Raw genomic sequence first — 17,400 nt, 5'->3', positions numbered from 1 at the left:
GATGGGGGATGCTTGCAATAGCGTGTTGGGAATGCAGTTGTTACAGATGTTCTCTACGGGCACAGAAAGGGGTCTGGTGGCCAGGTTGGGAATGTGTAGTTAAATCTTCAGGGAACTGAGGCATGCTCCCTAACGAGGTGTCAGAGCCCATCTGCAGCACTCAGGCCTGTGCTGGCAGATTCACACCCCGGTCTTCACACGTCCACAAACGCCCCGTGGTCCTAACCCACACTTAGATGCACGCGCGCAAGGGCACACACATGCCTTCTGCGTGCAGGACGGCCTTCGCCCTCTGACACTTGGCCGGTGGATCCCAGGACTGGAACTCCCTTCATAAGAGCCCCAAATCCCAGGGAAACTTGACCAGAGGTGCAAAAGTGTTTGATGATAGAACGAAAGAATTAAAAAAAAAAAAAAAAGAAAGAAAGAAAGAAAGAAAGAAATCTGCTTGCTTGCAGTTCTGGCGGTGGCCAGAACGCTACAATAAACTGTTGCTCTGCAGAGCTGGGGAGGGCGAGGGCAGGCAGTGGGGGGGGGGGGGGGGGGGGGGGGGGGGGGGCGGGGGGAGGAAGCCGGGGCAGAGAGGCCGGAGAACTTGAAAGGCGGAGTTGGAACTCCGGCTGAGAGCGCCCCCGGGGGCGGCGGGGGCCTGGCAGGGGGCGTAGGAGGACGCGGGAAGGGTTAAGGCCGGAGCCGGGCGCGCGGCGGGGGCGGGCGGGCGGGCGGGGCGGGCGCGGGGCGCTGTCCCTTTAAGGCGGGCGGCGCGGGCCGGCCGAGCGCGGCTGTGATTGGCGCGGCGGGATCACTGGCGGCCGAGCCCGGCCCGGGGGAGTCGGCTGGAGCCGGCCGCGCTTTGATAAGGTCCTGGCAACTCAGTAACAACCCGAGCGCCGGGAAATAAAAATAGCCGCTCGCAGCCATGGACCTCGGGGCCGCCCGGCGTCCCAGGCGCCCGTCTCCCCCGCCGAGAGCCCTGCAGTAGAAGGTGGGGGTGCGGGCGCGGCCCCCGCAGGGCCGCTTCAAAGGAAGCCCCCCCGGGCCGGGGCCGGGGCCGGGGCCGGGGCCGAGGTCGCGCGGGGCCGCGTCGCGGGCGCCGGGGGCGGGCGGGGGTCCGGGCGGGCCGGGGGGGCGCGGCGGGCCGACGGCCCCGGGGAGGGGCGGCAGGGGCGCGGGGGGCGGCCCGGGGCGCGGCCGGCGCGTACCTCCCTTTCAGGACCGTGCGCTCGGCTCGCGCCTTTGAAGTGCACAGTTAAATCCACGGCGCAGTTTTTGTTGGACGCGCCCGGAGGACATTTGGTGCGCGGAGTGACTGCTGGAAACAGGACCCGCGTTGAAAGCCGGGCCGGGCGGGGGCCGGAGGGGCCGGGGGCGGCCGCGGCGGGGGCGGGGGCGGGGGCCCACTCGGGTCTTTTGCATAAAAGGGGCGGCGGAGCGCGCCGCTCGCCCTCCCTCCCTCCCTCCCTCCCGAGGCTCCCGCTCCAGCCCCGGGGTCGTCGTCTCCCCGCGCCGCCCTCCCCCGCCGCGCGCCTCCCGATGCTCCCCGACGCCGCGACCGGCCCGGGGGGGCCCGGGGCTGCCGCCGCCAGCCGAGCCGGGGGCCGGGGCCGGGGCCGGGGCCCTGCCCGGGGCGCCTGCGAGGTCTCGCCGCGGAGCGCGCGCGCCGATGCCTGGTGAGTGCCGAGGCCGCGGCGGCCGGGCGGCCCGCGCGCTTTGATGTGCCGGCGGCCTTTGAAGTTGGCAGGCCGGCTATTTCGGGGCGCTCTCCGCGCGGGCGCGGCGCCCGGCGCTCCGGGGGGCTCGGCCCCGCCGCCCCGCGCGCCCGGAGCCCGGAGCCCGGGGCCCCCCTCCGCAGCCGGGCGGCTGGGCCCCCGGCGGAGAGACTTCTGCAAGTGGCGGCGGCGGCGGGGGCGGCGGGGGCGGGTCTCGCCCCCGCCCCCCGCCCCCCCGGGGTCGCGACGCTGCGGCCCTCACGGACGCGAGCCGGGGCGCGAGTGCGCGGGAGAGCTGCGGAAGGTGGGATGAGAGGGTGGCGGCGCCCCCCGCGCGCCCTCCCCGCCCCTCCCCCGCCTCTCCCTCCGCCCCCTCCTCCCCTCCCGCCTCTCGGCCCCCCTCCCCGCCTCCCCCCTCCCCTCCCCTCCCCTCCCCTCCCGGCCGCCGGGCCGCGCTTAGGGGCCCCGAGCGCCGGGCCAGGCTCAGTCTGCGCGCAGGAGCGGCCCGAGCCCGGGGCGCCCGCGCCGCCCGCGTCCTCCTCCCCGCCCGGGCCCCGCGCCCCGCGCCCCGCGCCCCGTGCGGACAGGCAGGGACTCCGCGCGTCGCCATTGCTGGACCGGGCTGCCGCTTTCCGTGCCTTGGCTGCGGGCGCCTCTGCGAGCGGCGGCGCCGGGGACCGGCCCGGGCTCGGGGTGCGGCGAGCGCCCCGGGGGCAGCGGCTCCCGGCCCGGCGGCCCGAGAGGCCCCCGCCCCGGGGCTCTGGACGCGCTCGGTTGGATTTGGGCCGGGGGGGGGCGGGCCGGTGGGGCTCGGCGGAGATGAGAGCCCGGCCTCGGGCCGCCTTCGTCTTGCAGGTAACGGGGCCGCCCCACCTTCCCCCCGCCCGCACCCCGCCGGCTGCGGGGTCGCGCCCCATCCCCCGGCCCGCCCGGGTCGCTCCTTCCCGTGCTGGGGAGAGCGCCTTGTTTATTGGTTAGAGGAGACTTTTTCTCTTTTGGAGAAAAGACAGGATTGAGGTCAGTAGAGTTTGGGATTCTTGGCACAGGCAGTGGTAGCGTGAGACGGTTTCTGATCCGGTTCTGCAGGGCTTGCGGCTCGGGGAGGTGAGCTGGGGGCGGGGGCGGGGGCCGGGGCCAGGGGGCGGCGGGTCCCGAGGCTGCTCAGCGCCTCTCGCAAAGTTTGAAGATCAAAGTCTTGTCTGAGCGGGTGGGTTTCTGGTTCTGGGGGACGGGGGCCGCCGCGGTGTGGACTTGAGCCGGATTCTTGGCGGGAGGCGGGGGCGCAGCGGACATTTACATCTGGGTGGAGGGGGGCGCCCAGCTGGGAGCCCATTCCGCCCCTCGCTGGGCGGGCTTCTCGCTCGGCCGCGGATCTTCTGAATTTTTAAGGAGTGGGAAGGGGGAGCGCCGAGGGAGAGGGTGGGTGGGGGGAATGGGAACCAGATGCCGGGGAAGGGCACGTTTGGAGCTCGGGCTATCTGTGCGGAGCGCCGAGTGGGGAAATTTACCGAAATTGGTTTCACCTGCACACCGCCCGGCGGCTCCGAGTGCGCGTCTTTGGAGTTGATGCTGTCGTGGGGGAGGGGAGGGGAGCGGAGGGGAGCCGAGCCGAGGGGAGCCGAGCGGAGGGGAGCCGAGCCGAGCCGAGCCCAGGCTGCCCTGCGTGCGCCCCGGCCGACCGGGTTTTGGAAGGTTCAGTCTTACACCTTCCAAACCCCTCCGCCCCCACCTCCCACCCTCCGCGCTCCCCGCTCACCTTCCCCGCCCCTCCCCCCCAATTGTGCAGGGAGCTCAGATTTCGCCTTTGAAAAAGCAGCGTCTGATACTTTAGATGAGCACCTCGCAGATAGCTGGGTTGCTTGATTTGAATTTGAGGAGTTGAAAAGCCTGTTTACTTTCTTGCTTTGATGTTGGGTAGATCTGGTTTTGATTAGATCAATACCCCTTTCTCTCTCCCTACCTCCCCCCTTCCTTTTCTTTCCAGAAAGGAGGCTCAGATGAGCCCCTGCTGACTTGAGAGAGAAAGAGAGACCACGCTGATTGCTGAGAGGAACTGGGGGAAGGGAACAAACAAACTCCGTCGCGAAGAACTCCCTCACCATGAGCAGTGCTGTGTTGGTGACTCGCCTCCCAGACCCCAGCAGCAGCTTCCACGAGGATGCCCCCCGACCCCCGGTTCCGGGGGAGGAAGGGGAGACCCCGCCGTGCCAGCCCGGGCTAGGAAAGGGTCAGGTCACCAAACCCATGCCCGTGTCCTCCAACGCCAGGCGCAATGAGGATGGGTTGGGGGAGCCCGAGGGGCGGGCGTCCCCGGATTCCCCTCTGACCCGGTGGACCAAGTCCTTGCACTCCTTGTTGGGCGATCAAGATGGTGCTTATCTCTTCCGCACTTTCCTGGAGAGGGACAAATGCGTGGATACCTTAGACTTCTGGTTTGCCTGCAACGGATTCAGGCAGATGAACCTGAAGGATACCAAAACTTTACGAGTAGCCAAAGCGATCTACAAAAGGTACATCGAGAACAACAGCATTGTCTCCAAGCAGCTGAAGCCTGCCACCAAAACCTACATAAGAGATGGCATCAAGAAGCAGCAGATTGATTCCATCATGTTTGACCAGGCACAGACTGAGATCCAGTCGGTGATGGAAGAAAATGCCTACCAGATGTTTTTGACTTCTGATATATACCTCGAATATGTGAGGAGTGGGGGAGAAAACACAGCTTACATGAGTAACGGGGGACTGGGCAGCCTCAAGGTCGTGTGTGGCTATCTCCCCACCTTGAATGAGGAAGAGGAGTGGGCTTGTGCGGACTTCAAGTGCAAACTGTCACCCACCGTGGTTGGCCTGTCCAGCAAAACCCTGAGGGCGACGGCGAATGTGAGGTCCACGGAGACTGTTGAAAATGGATACAGGTAAGACTTGGGCCGTCTGGGGAGGGGGCCCGGGAGGGCTGGGTGGACTCGGCAGATGTTTCGAGTTAAGTGGGGGGGCGGATGGTGGGATGGATGTGCTGCAGAGGCTGACAAAGGTCTGTTGAGAGCTAGGACCGCTGGCCACGGAGCCTTTGATCTTGGCTTGTCGTTGTTTAAAGTGGGGAGAAGTGCTGCAGACACAGCTAAATCTAAACCTGCAGTCTTCCAGGACTCACTTCAAACAGTGGCAAGCAGTATTCATTAATGCGGGTTACTTATTAGCCTGGACCAGTCTTAGAAGGCTGAGAGAGAGAGAGAGGATAGCAGCTTTTGATGCCTCTGAGTCACCGAATACACTAAGCACCGGTTTTGGAGGGGTCATTCACCACTAATCAGGAGAGAGGAATTAATGTGGCTTGGGAGGCAGCTGGGTTGTGGAGGCAGGAATATCGTGCGCACCCATTGGACGTGGGGGTAAGTGGGATCTTTTGAACTCCTCTGTTAAGATAAGAGCCAGCAATTGGCCTAACCGCTGAGGTGGTGGTTCTCTTTGTAGAATTCGGCACGGAACCCTCCTAACTGGGGGAGGTCCTGTGACTTTCCTGAATATAGGACCTCTGAGCTTTAGGCTCTGCTGGTATATTAATCTAGGTTTTAAATGCTTGCAGCCTGGGGTCAGGCCTCCACGGACGGTTGTGCGGCTTAGTGCTGGCGGAGAAGAGTCGTGGACAGAGGGGACGGGCCCCTGAAGTACTTTCCCTTTTTGAGGCTTCAAAGATCAACAGCCCTTTACGGAATGGCCAAGCCTTAAGATTCTTGACCTTTGGCAGCAATTTCAGACCTCCTGCTAGAATGAGTTTTTCAGTGTCTCTCCCTCCCTCCCCCTCCAGATACTCAAAATGAAGCTCTCTTTTCTAGATCCTTGTTGTTGGCATGCAGTGGAGAGGGGAGCACTTGATTGCTGTCTGCATGGCTTAGCTTGCTGCCCCTCCTGTGTTTTCCTTCGCGTGTTTGGGACCGGGGATGCACTCTGATGGCTGCCTCTGTGGAGATTGCCGTCTCCCTGTAGGGTAGGGTGTCCATTGTCCGGCAGTAGCTAGAGGGGCAGGGGAGTCGGGTCTGAGCCTGATCGAGGGGTGATTGAGAGGTGATTGAGAGGTGGCGGAGAGTGGACTTTTTCACTGGGAGCGAAGAGCTTAGGCTCTGACCACCAGAGGGCGCTCCTGCAGCCCCCGGAGCTGCTTTACCCGATCTCAGACATCTGGTCTACACCTAAGTGGAACTGGATTGGCTTTTGAGAGGAAGCATAGGATCACGTGAAAGGAGTTGTTTCAGCATCTTTAAGCTGATGGTTTCAGATTGTTCTGGGGAAGATACTAGATCGGGCCTCTGTGCCTGGGCAGTCACCCGGCGGCACCTGCTGCTACCGCCCCGGTGCATTAGATGCACATTCTGGTAAATCTGTGCTGGTCTCCTTGCTCTCCGGTTTTGGCAGCTGTAGCGGAGACTACTTAAGTCCTGTGGTAAGGCTGCTTCTCCAGGGGCTTTCCGACAGTGGAGCTTCTGTGTCTTCCCAGCATCAGGACCTGAGCGTCCCTTCTGTAAACAGCACCGCGTGTGGTTTGTGTGTGGTTTGGGATGGCACCCGGAAGAAAGTGCTCCCAGGCAGGACCCTGCTGCGACCCCTCCCCTTTGTGGGTGGGCAGGAGAGAGCCAGCCTGTGAGTGCCCCTCCTTCCAAAGGCCTCCCCTGGGATTTTACCAGGATTAAACTTTCTAGAGATGACTCTTGTGAAGCTCTTGAGATCCTGGGAGCAGGGACCAAAGATCCCTTGTGTTTCCAGTGCTTGCCTTCCTGGTTGTGAGCTGTGGGCACGTTTGATCCATATAGCTAACACCTTTTCACCTGTCCCTGGAGTTGCTACGCTCTGTGTGTGTTTCCTCCCACTGTTGGGTTGAAATGAAGTGTTTTACCTGGACTCCCCGAAGCCCACACGTCTTAACTGGGCATCATCACAGATAACTTAAGACCTATCTCATTTCGTTTTGACACGCAAGCTCTTCAGGTGTACCTATGGTGTATTGGGAGGTGTCCCAAATTATTCCAAGGCCCAGCTTCCAGCCCTGTTCACTCATCACTACCTGAGGGTTCCCAGATGTCCTCCTGTACAATGATAGGGCACCATCCCTTCTGTTCATGTCTTACATTGCTGTTGGGATCAAGATAATAGACCAGAAAGCCCTTTGTAAAGGGAAATGTTCCCAACTCTCGCAAAGCATTAGCATTCGAATCCTTGAATCATGATAAGGAGTGGATTTGTGAAAAGGGTGACCAGGTTAGGATACCGCTTTCTGAGAGTGACTCTGGGCTTCTAGATTCACTGTAAAGTTGGAGAGTAGTCCCCACCCCCAACTCCACCCCCCTGAAGTCTGTCTTTTCAGCCAGTTCTTGGGATGTAGGGATCCTGTCCAACTCTTTCAAGCCCGCCTCCCCTTCCAGTAGGCTCACTCATCAAGCAAGGTACGTGGCAGATGGGATGGGCTTCAGAAGCCAGTGACATGAATGAAACCGACAACTCGAGCCCTGCTGAGGGGTCCGCCTGCCTTCGCTGTTGAGGAGCAGCCTTGGCAGCTGGGTGCCAAGAGCGCTGGCTCGTCTTCCAAGCCCTGTGTTTACCTTGGTCACTCAGCGGAGGCCTCCTTTCTAATGACTTGTTTGTGTCCTCACTGATTTGGTGTCAGGTTTAATATAAATAGTTGGAACGGAAGAGCAGGAATTATTCTCAGAGGGAAGGACTCTGGTTTGTGAGTGCTTGAGTGGGCTGCCTGGGCTTTTGATGGTCTCTATAAATAACTTTGAGCAAGAGTGACCGGTTGGTGGAAGCACGTGTAAAAGCCCCACTGCGCAGACACTCGCGTGCACGCACATACACACACACACACACACACACACACACACACAGTGTTGAGGTGTGTGTAGAGGGGCTGTGGGATTAGGAGCTCAGCCCAGCATTTATTTTGGGAAGGACACAGTGTTGGGCTCACAGAGTGCTCCCTTGTGTCCTTCCCCGTCTGCCCTGGCACTGGGGCCATCCTGTGCCAGCCGGGTCTCCTCTGTCTCCCATTGGACCCTCTCCTCTGGCCTCCCTTAAAAATAAGTCAGGCCTAGCAGATGGCCCTCTGCTGGCTCCAAGTGCTTCCTGTTCTCTGAAAGAACTCGCTGATGAGGCCCGTTTTTGTGCGAAGCCACTGGAATCAAGCTTGGCTTCAATTATCAAAGAAAGTGATGCCATAGGAAAGATATGCTGGAAGCAGTAGCCTCCAGTTAGAGGCTGGAATCTCTGATGAAGGCAGTTTGCTGAGACACACTTGTAGAAGTCCGCCTCTCCGAATGGCTCAGCCACCCAGTGCTAGGCCCCTCCCTGAGCACCCCCTGCTCTTGCCTTAGCAAACTGCCCTTTGGGCGGTGACTTGGTGAGTACATGGTCAGAGGGCTTGTGGAAAGCCCTAAACGCACAGCTTTCGAAGCAAATACTTTTTTAAGTTGCATTGTTTTGAGAGGAGATCCAGAAGGAGGCCCCAAAGGTCAGGTCTGTTGTGACGCCTGGATGGCAGCTTTGCCCTGCTGTATGGGGAGGGGGCAGGGGCCACAGCACTGGCATCTAGATAAGAGATAAGAGTAAGCTGGGGAGGGAAAAAAAAAAAAAAAGCCAGCAAACAATTTCCCTTCCCTTAAGGTCCCAGGAGACTGTGCTACCTGACGGCTGAAAGCCCTTTGCACACGCAAGCTTCGAGCGGAGGTCCGTGGATGCACTCCCAGTGCAAAATCTGTACCATAGGCCTCTGCTCTCTGTAGGAATTTAAAATCCTTGCAGTAACTGTGAGAGCACAGCAGCCCCGAGAAATAATCAAAGCATCTGGGTACAATTACTGTAGCGTGGTCGAGTTTCTTTCTTTTCTTTTCTTTTTCTTTCTTTCTTTCTTTCTTTCTTTCTTTCTTTCTTTCTTTCTTTCTTTCTTTCTTTCAAGATTCAAGAAAAGAACTCTAATCCACTCTTAAAATCATGTGGCGATTTTGACAACATTCTGGGTTCTTAAAAATTAAGTTTCTGTCTCTCCTCCACAACCCTGCTCCTTCCTCGTCTTCGTTCCCCCCCCCCCCCCTTATGATTGCAGGAAAATCCAAATACTTTCCTGCAGTCAAGTGAGCTAAGGGCAGTATAGTCCATGTTTAATTACTGGTCGCACAGGAGCCCTCTATTTTGGAAGCGAGGGAGGACAAGTTTATTTTGGGATCCGTGTGTTTTGTGATCTACTCCAAGGAGTGCAAAGCCGTGAGCACACATGGGATTTGGGGAGGGAGGAGGGATTTCTATTGAGTCATTTGCTCCCTGTAGAGGTTGACTTCAGGACATTGTCACTGAGTTAATGCCACAGGGACAGAGCGGTGGAGTCAGAGAGAGTGTCTGAATGCTCTTTAGGGCTCTGTGGGCTCTTTTGATCTTGCACTAATGCCTCTTAGACTAAAATACTTTTCAGCAACCCCATCAGATGGCCCTCAGGTCTTTTAAGGAAGTTCAGCAAAGGCTAGAATTTCTGCCATGCTCGGCCAGCTGGGGAGGCCAGCTGGGGAGACACAGAGAAGACCGATCTGGTCCTTGCCCTCATGGAGCTTACAGTCTGGTTGCACAGGACAGGCATTCATCATGTAGACACACCAGCGCCGCGTGACTACGAGTCATGCTAAATTCCGCAGAAGAAAGAAGGGCCACGACAGCTCTGTTCTCCTCGGCAGCTGGTTTGGGGGGGGGGTATTACTAATATCTCTCCAAATCACAGTGCCCTGGTTCTTCAGAGAACATAAGAACTTTGTGCTGATGGCCACATTTGAACCATGTATTTTTTAGGTGGGGACCCTACGTCCATGGAGGCGGTGACTCGACTGTGGTCACCTGCTGGCTGGGAGCCAAGTCAGCACCAGCTCTTGACCTCTCGATTCCCGTTCCCTATCCAGGGCTTAGAGCACTTTCCTACCACTGGGTTTCTGAAAGCTAGGAGGGGACCCTGAAGAGGTGTCTTCGTCTGCCCTGCTTTGAGGCAGTAGCCATGTCTAAGCACTTGAGAGAGGAGGGAACTTTGGATTGTTTTAAGCACTTGGATGAGTCTATAGCCCCATACACTCCAGGGCTCTAGTTGGACCAAGTAGGAAGTGCTTTCTATGGACTTAAAAGTCCATTTCCTCTTGTCCTGCCTTTACTGGCAGTGCCAGACACAGCCATCCTCTCCTCTCTTTTGACTTCCCTTATCAACTAGGAAACTCTTTTACTCAATCATCTCTCCTCCAAGAAAAGTCATCTGCCTTTCCTTTGCTCCCACTCGTACTCTCTCTCCAGCCTTGGTGTCTCCAAATGCCATATTGAGGACACGAGACCGCAGCTGAGGCATGGAGGGCCTTACCGTCCTCATGTAATCATCGCCGCATATCCTGGGAGGTGGGGAGACTTCTTGTCCTCTACCGATGGGAGGACAGAGCCTGTGCCTCAATGACAGCTCAGGGTCACCCGGTCCAAGATACTCAGCGGGTTCAAGTATGCCATTCCTCATTTGCACTTTCTGGTCAGTTCTGCATCCACGTACTGTTTCCAAGATGTGGCCTTATGTTCCATTCCAGCTTGATAGAGCAGAATCATGGTTCCCACTGACGCTGAGCCCTCTAGGAGTCTGGATGTGGGTTCCCTGTGGCCACATCCCCAGCCAAGTGGCCTCCAATGAGGCTTTTGGCCCCTACCTAGGGCTCTGGGCCCCCTGCCCTGGTTGTGAGGCTATAAGGTGACTGAGCAGTAGACACTCCTTGAGCACCTACTGTGTGCGCCAAACAGCACACCTCTACTAAGCGCTCAGTCTTTGGCAACTTGGTTTTTATTCACATTTCTAAACTAAAGATGCTGCCTTTGGTTCATTCTGGCTCTAGAATGTTTGGACTCTGGACATAGCCTTAGCAGCAGGGCCTGCCTGTTAACCATCTTTCCCATCGCAGCCGCCCCTGCTTAGGGTCTGACACCAGACTGTGGCCACAGCTCCTGCCCGCACCCCACCCTCCCTCAGTCCAATGTGGTGGCACAGCCTGGGTCATGCATGCCGCCAGAACTTTTCAAACCCTCGAGGCTGGTCTTTGTATTAGGCAAAAAGAGTTTGGTTGAGAGCCAAACAAATCAGTGTCACGCAGGTGACGTCTGGCTCTGACCCCAGGCAGGCTGGTGAGGTGGGCCCAGAGCTCCTCCTCCCCTCGGGGGCTGCGAGCACAGGATGGTGTGATGTGTGTGAACATGTGCCCCTCTTTGTGAGCCTGTGCCAACACTGTGCCTCCCCTGGGGCACCCCCCTGTTAATGGGGACCAGGCCACTGGTGCCAGGAGACCAGGGACTCTGGTGGGGCCAATCCAGAGCCTGCAACGGTGCCACACACATAGGAGGTGAACAGGAGCTGGGTGATGGCACGCAGGGACTGCTTTGACCTTTCAAGAGACCCTTTCATCTGCCATCCCCCAAGGCCATCCTTATAGAGATCTGAGCAATGGCCTGATGGAGTCAGTTCTCTCCTCTGGGCCTTCCCCTTCTCCCCCAGTTGATTCCTTTGCTGTTGGCTTAGACTTGGTGGGCCCAATGGAGGGTGCCAGGGTCTGTCAAGGGGGCCTTTTGCAGGCCCCTTCCTGCAGCCCGCTGCCCACTGTGGCTCCTTCCTCCTTTTCCCCTCACTTAGGAGGAATGCAACCCAGCAGGGGACAGACACACTGGTTGTTCTGAGAGGAGATCAAGAGGGCAGGGTGGGGAGGCAGAGGCCACTGAAACAAAGGGCAGGAGACACCAGAGGAGGGGCCCGGACCTTCCTTTGAAACAGCTGTGCTGCTCATTTTAATCCTGTGGTCTTGGTCTTAGCCGGGCTGCCGGTGGGGGAGGGCACAGCAGGGCCCGGCTCCAGGGGTGGGGTGTGGGGGGTGGAAGTCCTGAACGTTGTCTTGAGCTTTTCCATCCCATCCGCCCAGTGTGCTGGGCCCAGGGTTGAGATGAGTGGGCTGTGCTAGGTCCTTGGCTGCTTGAATCTCGGAGCTATGCTAACAGACCCGGGATAGGGAGCTTGGATGCGTACGACATCTTGGGGCCCGAAAACTGTGTTCTTCCAGTGCAGGCTTGGACGTGGCCGTGGGAGGGAGAAGACCCTTCCCCTCTACAAACGTTTTCTCCTCTTTCATGTGATAGCCTCCCCCCTAGTGCAGAGTCCTGTGCCTTCCTCTTTCGGAGGGTGTGTTTAGCACTTTGTAGGATCCCCAGGGCTGCTCAAGGCTTCCTCTGTTCCTGGCAGACCTGCCCTTGGCAGCAGACGAACCCAGCCCGCTTTCTCCCCAGGGCTGGCTGGTGGCTCACCTGTCTTCCCTAAGTGGCCCCTGCTGTCTGCCCGGATGTGCAACCGGCCCGGGCAGCAGGTTGGCTTGAGCACGTGGCGGGCTGGTGCGTCCCGGGGTTGCCTGGTTACGGGGGTGTCTGGTGCGAGGTCATGATGCGCTGCCCTTGTACTTTTCCCACAGGTCCTTCAAGAGGAGCGATCCCGTTAATCCATACCACGTAGGTTCTGGCTATGTCTTCGCGCCAGCTACCAGCGCCAATGATAGTGAGATCTCCAGCGATGCGCTGACGGATGACTCCATGTCCATGACGGACAGCAGCGTGTAAGTATCCTGCTGGCCCCACCGTGGACGTGGTTGGCAGCGTGGCCCGCCGGGACAGCGGCACAGTCCTCAGCCGGCCTCAGCTGCCTTTGCAAACCCCGTCTCTGTGTGTGGACACTTGCGTGGTAGGCGGGGAGTGTGCAGGTGCCGGTGCTGGTGTGTGTGTGGGGGAAGGGTGGAGTGGGGGAGGGGGTGTGTTAAGCCTTGAGCCTTGAAGGCCCGTCAAGTTGCTAGAAAACTAAAATACGGTAGAAGGTTGAGATGATCATCTTGAGTTTAAAAGCCCATCTTCTGGAACACCTGGGTGGCTCAGCAGTTAAGCATCTGCCTTCAGCTCAGGGTGTGATCCTGGGGTCCCTGGATCGAATCCCGCATCGGGCTTCCTGCATGGAGCCTGCTTCTCCCTCTGCCTGTGTCTCTGCCTCTCCCTCTCTCTGTGTCTCTCATGAATAAATAGATAAAAATCTTAAAAAAAAAAAAAAAAAGGAAAAAGAAAGAAAGAAACCCATCTTCTGGCTGTCCTTTTGCCTTTCTTCCCTGGGTAGAAGTGCTGGGCTGCTCTTGGAACCCGGTGTCCAGTCTGCAGAACCAGCAGCGGGGAGCAGGGTTTGTGTGTGGGTGTGTTCACTGTTTTCTGAAGGAAAAAGCATTGAAGGTGAGACTCAGAAAGCCAGAGGTCTCTCAGGGTCCACCATATGTGCTGTCCCCTCATGGATGTGTTCGCTGGACGTTGTTCAGTTCACTAAGTGTTGGCAGGTGCCTTGTCTGTGTCAGGTTCTACCCCTGAGTGGGGCTTGTCTCCAGTCACCTGATCTTGGATCTTTTGACGATGAATGCATCCGGCATAGTAGGAGTTTGTTCCTTTTTTTTAAAAAAAGCTGGGGGTGGGGATCTCTGGGTGGCTCAGCGGTTTGGTGCCTGCCTTCGGCCCAGGGCGTGATCCTAGAGTCCTGAGATCGAGTCCCACGTCGGGATCCCTGCAGGGAGCCTGCTTCTCCCTCTGCGTGTGTCTCTGCCTTTCTCTCCCTGTCTCTGTATATCTCATGAATAAAGAAAATCTTAAAAAAAGAGAGAGAGATAAGAAAGAATTTATTATTGAAGGATATTGAAGGATAGTTGACACAATGTTCTATTCGATTCAGGTGTGCAGCATAGCGAATCCACATTTCTGCACGTTACTCAGTGCTCAGCACAATAAGCGTAGTCCCCACCTGTCACCACACAGTGTTGTTTCAGAGCGACCGGTGATAGTGCCCATGCTGTACTCTTCATCTCTGCAACCTCCTTACTGTGTTCCTGGAGGCTTGTACCTCTTCATGCTCTTCACCTATTTTGTGCATCCCCGCCATCCACCTCGGTTTGTTTCTTCGCTTTCTGAAAACAATCCAAGTCATCTGCGTGGTAGGTCTGATGAGGTCGGCAGGCCATCCGGTGGGGTCACAATTTGCATCAAAAGTCATTCAGAGTCACGCAGTGGTGATCTCTGAGTGGAGAAAAGCCATTCTCTGTGTCTCCTTGCAGGCTGTGTGTATGTGTGTGTTGAGCTGGGTATCCCCATCTCTTGCCATCCTTTGAGGTTCTGATTCGGGAGGTTCAAGGGAGGTGGAGCATGGGATTGGGCAAAACTTTCAAGAGCTCACCCAACTTCCACTGGAGAATTAACCATTCCAGAAAGGGTCTTTGAAGCCTTCTCACAAGTTGGGATCTCTTTTGATAAGGGGACAGTTTTGAAAGGCAAACCCACTGAGCTGTGTATTAGGACATACGTAGAGTTTGTTCATTTTACCATCCTAAAACTGGACCATCTCTTCTTCCAGTTTGTTTGAAATGATCTGGTTTCTTCTGGCCAGTGTCCTGTTTTTTGGCCTGTGGCATGGAGCCAGTTGGAAGGGAAGTTGATGAAGTTGGTTTGGGAATCCACTATTGGTTTTCCTCACGTTACCTCTGATTCCCTGTTAGTAAAGGGAGAGAGAGCCACAAGGTGACAGGTTCCATTTTAATAAAAGAAGAGCATTTTGGCATTAGTGAAATTAGAATAAGAGACACACATCTTTCATCCAGCATGGAGAAATGAGGGCTTCCACGGAAGCTAGTTTTTTATCCCAACTCCACATACTTGAGAAAAATGACCTTTTGATGGTCACAGTCCTTAAAATAATACGTTTTTGTTCTATTTTTATTGAATGGTATCAGGCATAATTTATTGCTTGATCTCAACCATTGGTATCAAGATCTGTTTTCCTACCATGTAGGGTAGGAGGCCATGTCAGGCTCTCTGCCCCCCACATACATGCTGGCAGCGCCCCCACTTTTTGAAAATGGTTGTTCTTTTTTTCTCTTGGTCATTCTGCCTGCTGTCCTATCTCACTCCCATCTCTGTGCTTGCTTCTAGCAACATCACTCCTTCAGCTTTCATTTGTGGATTGCGTGAGGGAGGAGTCTTAGCCTATTGAGTAAAAGGAGAGAAAGTTGGGTTGGAATGAGGGCGTTGAGTGAATCTCCCAAATCAAATGTAGTTGACACTGTAAGGCTTCTGTTTGGTGTTTTTAGAGACTGTTTTTGGCTGGCTTTCTGCCCTTGCCTGCATTTCACTCCCCACCATTGAGGTGTTGCTTTGGGGTTGTGATGAGCCGACTTGGGTGTAGTCTCCATCATGCCTGAGCCTCACAAGACCCAGTCAGAAAGGGAGGCAGTCACCTGTGACTTTCACAGTAGGGGGACAGTAGGACCCAAGGCTGGTGCAGCAGGATGGAGCTCACGTCTGAGGCCCTTGGAGAATTTCCAGCATGAGGTGTCAGTAGGACCAGTTGATGATGAGACCTTTGAGCCACTTTGAGTTTCTTTCATTTATTAGAGAACCAGGCTGCTTTCTTTTTTAATGGTTTGGGGGAGGGGTAGGAGAGAATAGATTCCAACTTCTCCTCTGCTCTCCCCCTCCACCCCCCCTTCATTATTCCCTTCTTAGAAGAACTTTCTTAATTTTCTTTTTTTTTTTAGAGGTGACTTTAACATTCTCAGCCTTCCTGCTTCAGCTAAGGCACTCGTGGACTTGGAGTACCGCCTAGGCCCTGTCCAGGATCAGAGGAGTAACCTTTGCCAGTCAGCTCTTCTAGGTAGCCAGGCTACCTAGCTGTAGCCAGTAAAGTCCACTTAGGTCTAGAGACAGAAAAGGGCGAGCCTCTTCATGTGCACCTTTCTCTTTGGGATCCCAAGTAGGCAGGACCTCAGCGTTGTTAGCTGTTTTGGGTTGGTGGTGAGTAAACCAGGACCTCAAGACCGAGGGAAGGTTCCCAGAAGGCTGGGAGACCTGGGGCCTCAGTGTTGGGTCTGATCTGAGCCTTCTCCCAACCAAGTGGGCAAGTGATTGTCCCATGAAGCCACTGCAGCTGGACCCACGTGGGCATGTTCTTGTCACCTAGGGGCGAATTTCTCATCCGTGTAGGATCCTCCTCTCTCTGGAGTTGACAGGGCAGTTTGCCTCCTGCTGCCCACTGTGGTCTCTGGCAGGTCTCTGGGATGAGAGCCCCTGGGATGCCGGGGGTGGTCCCCGTGGGTCTCAGGCTGCCAGGTGCTTGGGGGCGGGGGGTCCCTGGGCCCTCCTGCTCTCCTGCCCCACAGGCCTGGCATGTCCTGAGCTCCCGGGCTGTGTGAGCCACTCTCTGGCTGGCCGGCCCTGGGTGTGTGTGATCTGCTGGGTGTCGGGCGGGTCACCCGGGATTCCCAGGGCTGGGATTAGACCCCTCTTCAGAGCTCTGCCAATTGTGGGCCTCGCACAGATGAGAGCGCGGAGCAGGCGAGAAATAAAGTGTGTGGGGGATGAAAAGCTGAACTGAACCGCTTTCAGCCCATTGTTCTTCTGGGGAAGCTTAGCGGGATAAGAGGGTAGCAGGCCCCTTTGAAATTTCCTTGAACAAGTGAATAGGAGCGCCCCATAAAGCATGAAAAGAGCCCTGGCTGCTTCTCCCCGTCACAATGGCCGGCGCGGGCTGCCAGGGGGGCTGCCAGGGGCTGGGGAGGGGACCCGGCCGGGGCGGGGGAGAGGGGGTCACAGGAGCCTTCAATAGACTCCAGAAGGTTGGAGTTCATTAGACACAAGCCCGGGAAGCAATCGTCTCATTTGCGACGGGACCAATTAAGTCCCGGGGGCCTTTGCAAGAGGCCGGAGTAGAAGTTGAGCGGGGCCGGCCTGCACTTGGCCGTTTCAGGGAGCCCTGCGCCGGGGGCCCGGGGGACAGCTGGCGGGGGCTGAAGCCGTCTTTGCCTTCTCCCAAAGCCCGCCACGGACTCGTGTTTCCCGCTAAGTCAAAAGCCCTGTTAAAGGTGGCCAGGGATCTGGGCCTTCATAGTAGGCCTCTGAGAAGGCTGTTTTATGAGCCTGTTACTCTGAAGCCTGCATTCACAGAAGAAATAGCTTTCTATTTTTTGGCTGGGGATGGGGAAGGTGGGAGGGGGGGCAGTTAGCTGCCAGACTCCAGCAAAGCCCTAAAGCCCTGTCCCTTGGAGTGTGGGGCGCAGAGGGTTGTCGGGCCCAGGAGGCTGCAGCCAGGGGCGGAAAACGTGGCAAGCAGCGGGTTCTTCTTCGCCACCCCAGTGTGGCTTCTGTGTTCGGGGCAGCCGGGAAGCACGGAAGCTACGTCTACGTCTATGACACAGAGGGGGCGGGGGATGGGGTGGCTCTCAGTCTTCTATTTTTGTGCAAAGTTGCTCTTACGGTCAGGATCAGCCTGACAGAGAGGTCGCTTCCGCTCCGGGTGTCACAAAGCCAGCGCAAGGTGCCTCCCTCTCGGTCCATGGGAAGGGTGGCACGGGTTCCTTTGCTTATTTAGTTGTATTTCCTTCTATCTTATTCATGGGTTTACTCTGGGCACCAGGGAAGGCACCCAAGTGAAGTTCAAATCTTATCTTGCAAAACCAGGCTTTTGATCAGAGGCTGCCTCCTGAGTGGTTGCCAGATGGGAATGGGAGTGGACACGTGTGTGAGTGAGTCGGTTACTGCTAAACCTCGGGAGGACGGCGCTCAGGTTAGGCTGGGCACAGCGGAGTCCAAAGGCTAA

General features: G+C 57.0%; 1 protein-coding gene across 7 annotated transcripts in view; it reads left to right on the top strand.

Annotated features, from left to right (window-relative positions):
• Positions 1 to 845: 845 nt before the first annotated feature.
• The window catches only part of AXIN2 (axin 2), a 31,061-nt gene continuing 14,506 nt past the window's right edge, over positions 846 to 17,400 (top strand). For 3 of the 7 annotated variants that reach the window (XR_005364289.1, XM_038546799.1, XM_038546794.1), the window contains exons 1-3: positions 846 to 985; positions 3,694 to 4,624; positions 12,206 to 12,346. Coding sequence is in view for 6 of the 7 variants with exons in the window: in XM_038546799.1 (XP_038402727.1) it covers positions 3,810 to 4,624; positions 12,206 to 12,346 (956 nt within the window). In the remaining variant the exon portion in view is untranslated. Of the gene's footprint in view, positions 986 to 1,595; positions 1,671 to 2,457; positions 2,565 to 2,615; positions 2,814 to 3,479; positions 4,625 to 12,205; positions 12,347 to 17,400 lie in introns of those variants that run through there. The other 4 variants (XM_038546796.1, XM_038546797.1, XM_038546798.1 and 1 more) reach the window with 4 other exon arrangements.

This window comes from Canis lupus, chromosome 9 (assembly GCF_011100685.1).
Source record: "Canis lupus familiaris isolate Mischka breed German Shepherd chromosome 9, alternate assembly UU_Cfam_GSD_1.0, whole genome shotgun sequence".
NCBI classification, from domain to species: Eukaryota; Metazoa; Chordata; class Mammalia; order Carnivora; family Canidae; genus Canis; species Canis lupus.
The sequence above is the reverse complement of the archived record's forward strand: the minus strand, read 5'-3'. Positions and strand labels throughout refer to the sequence as shown.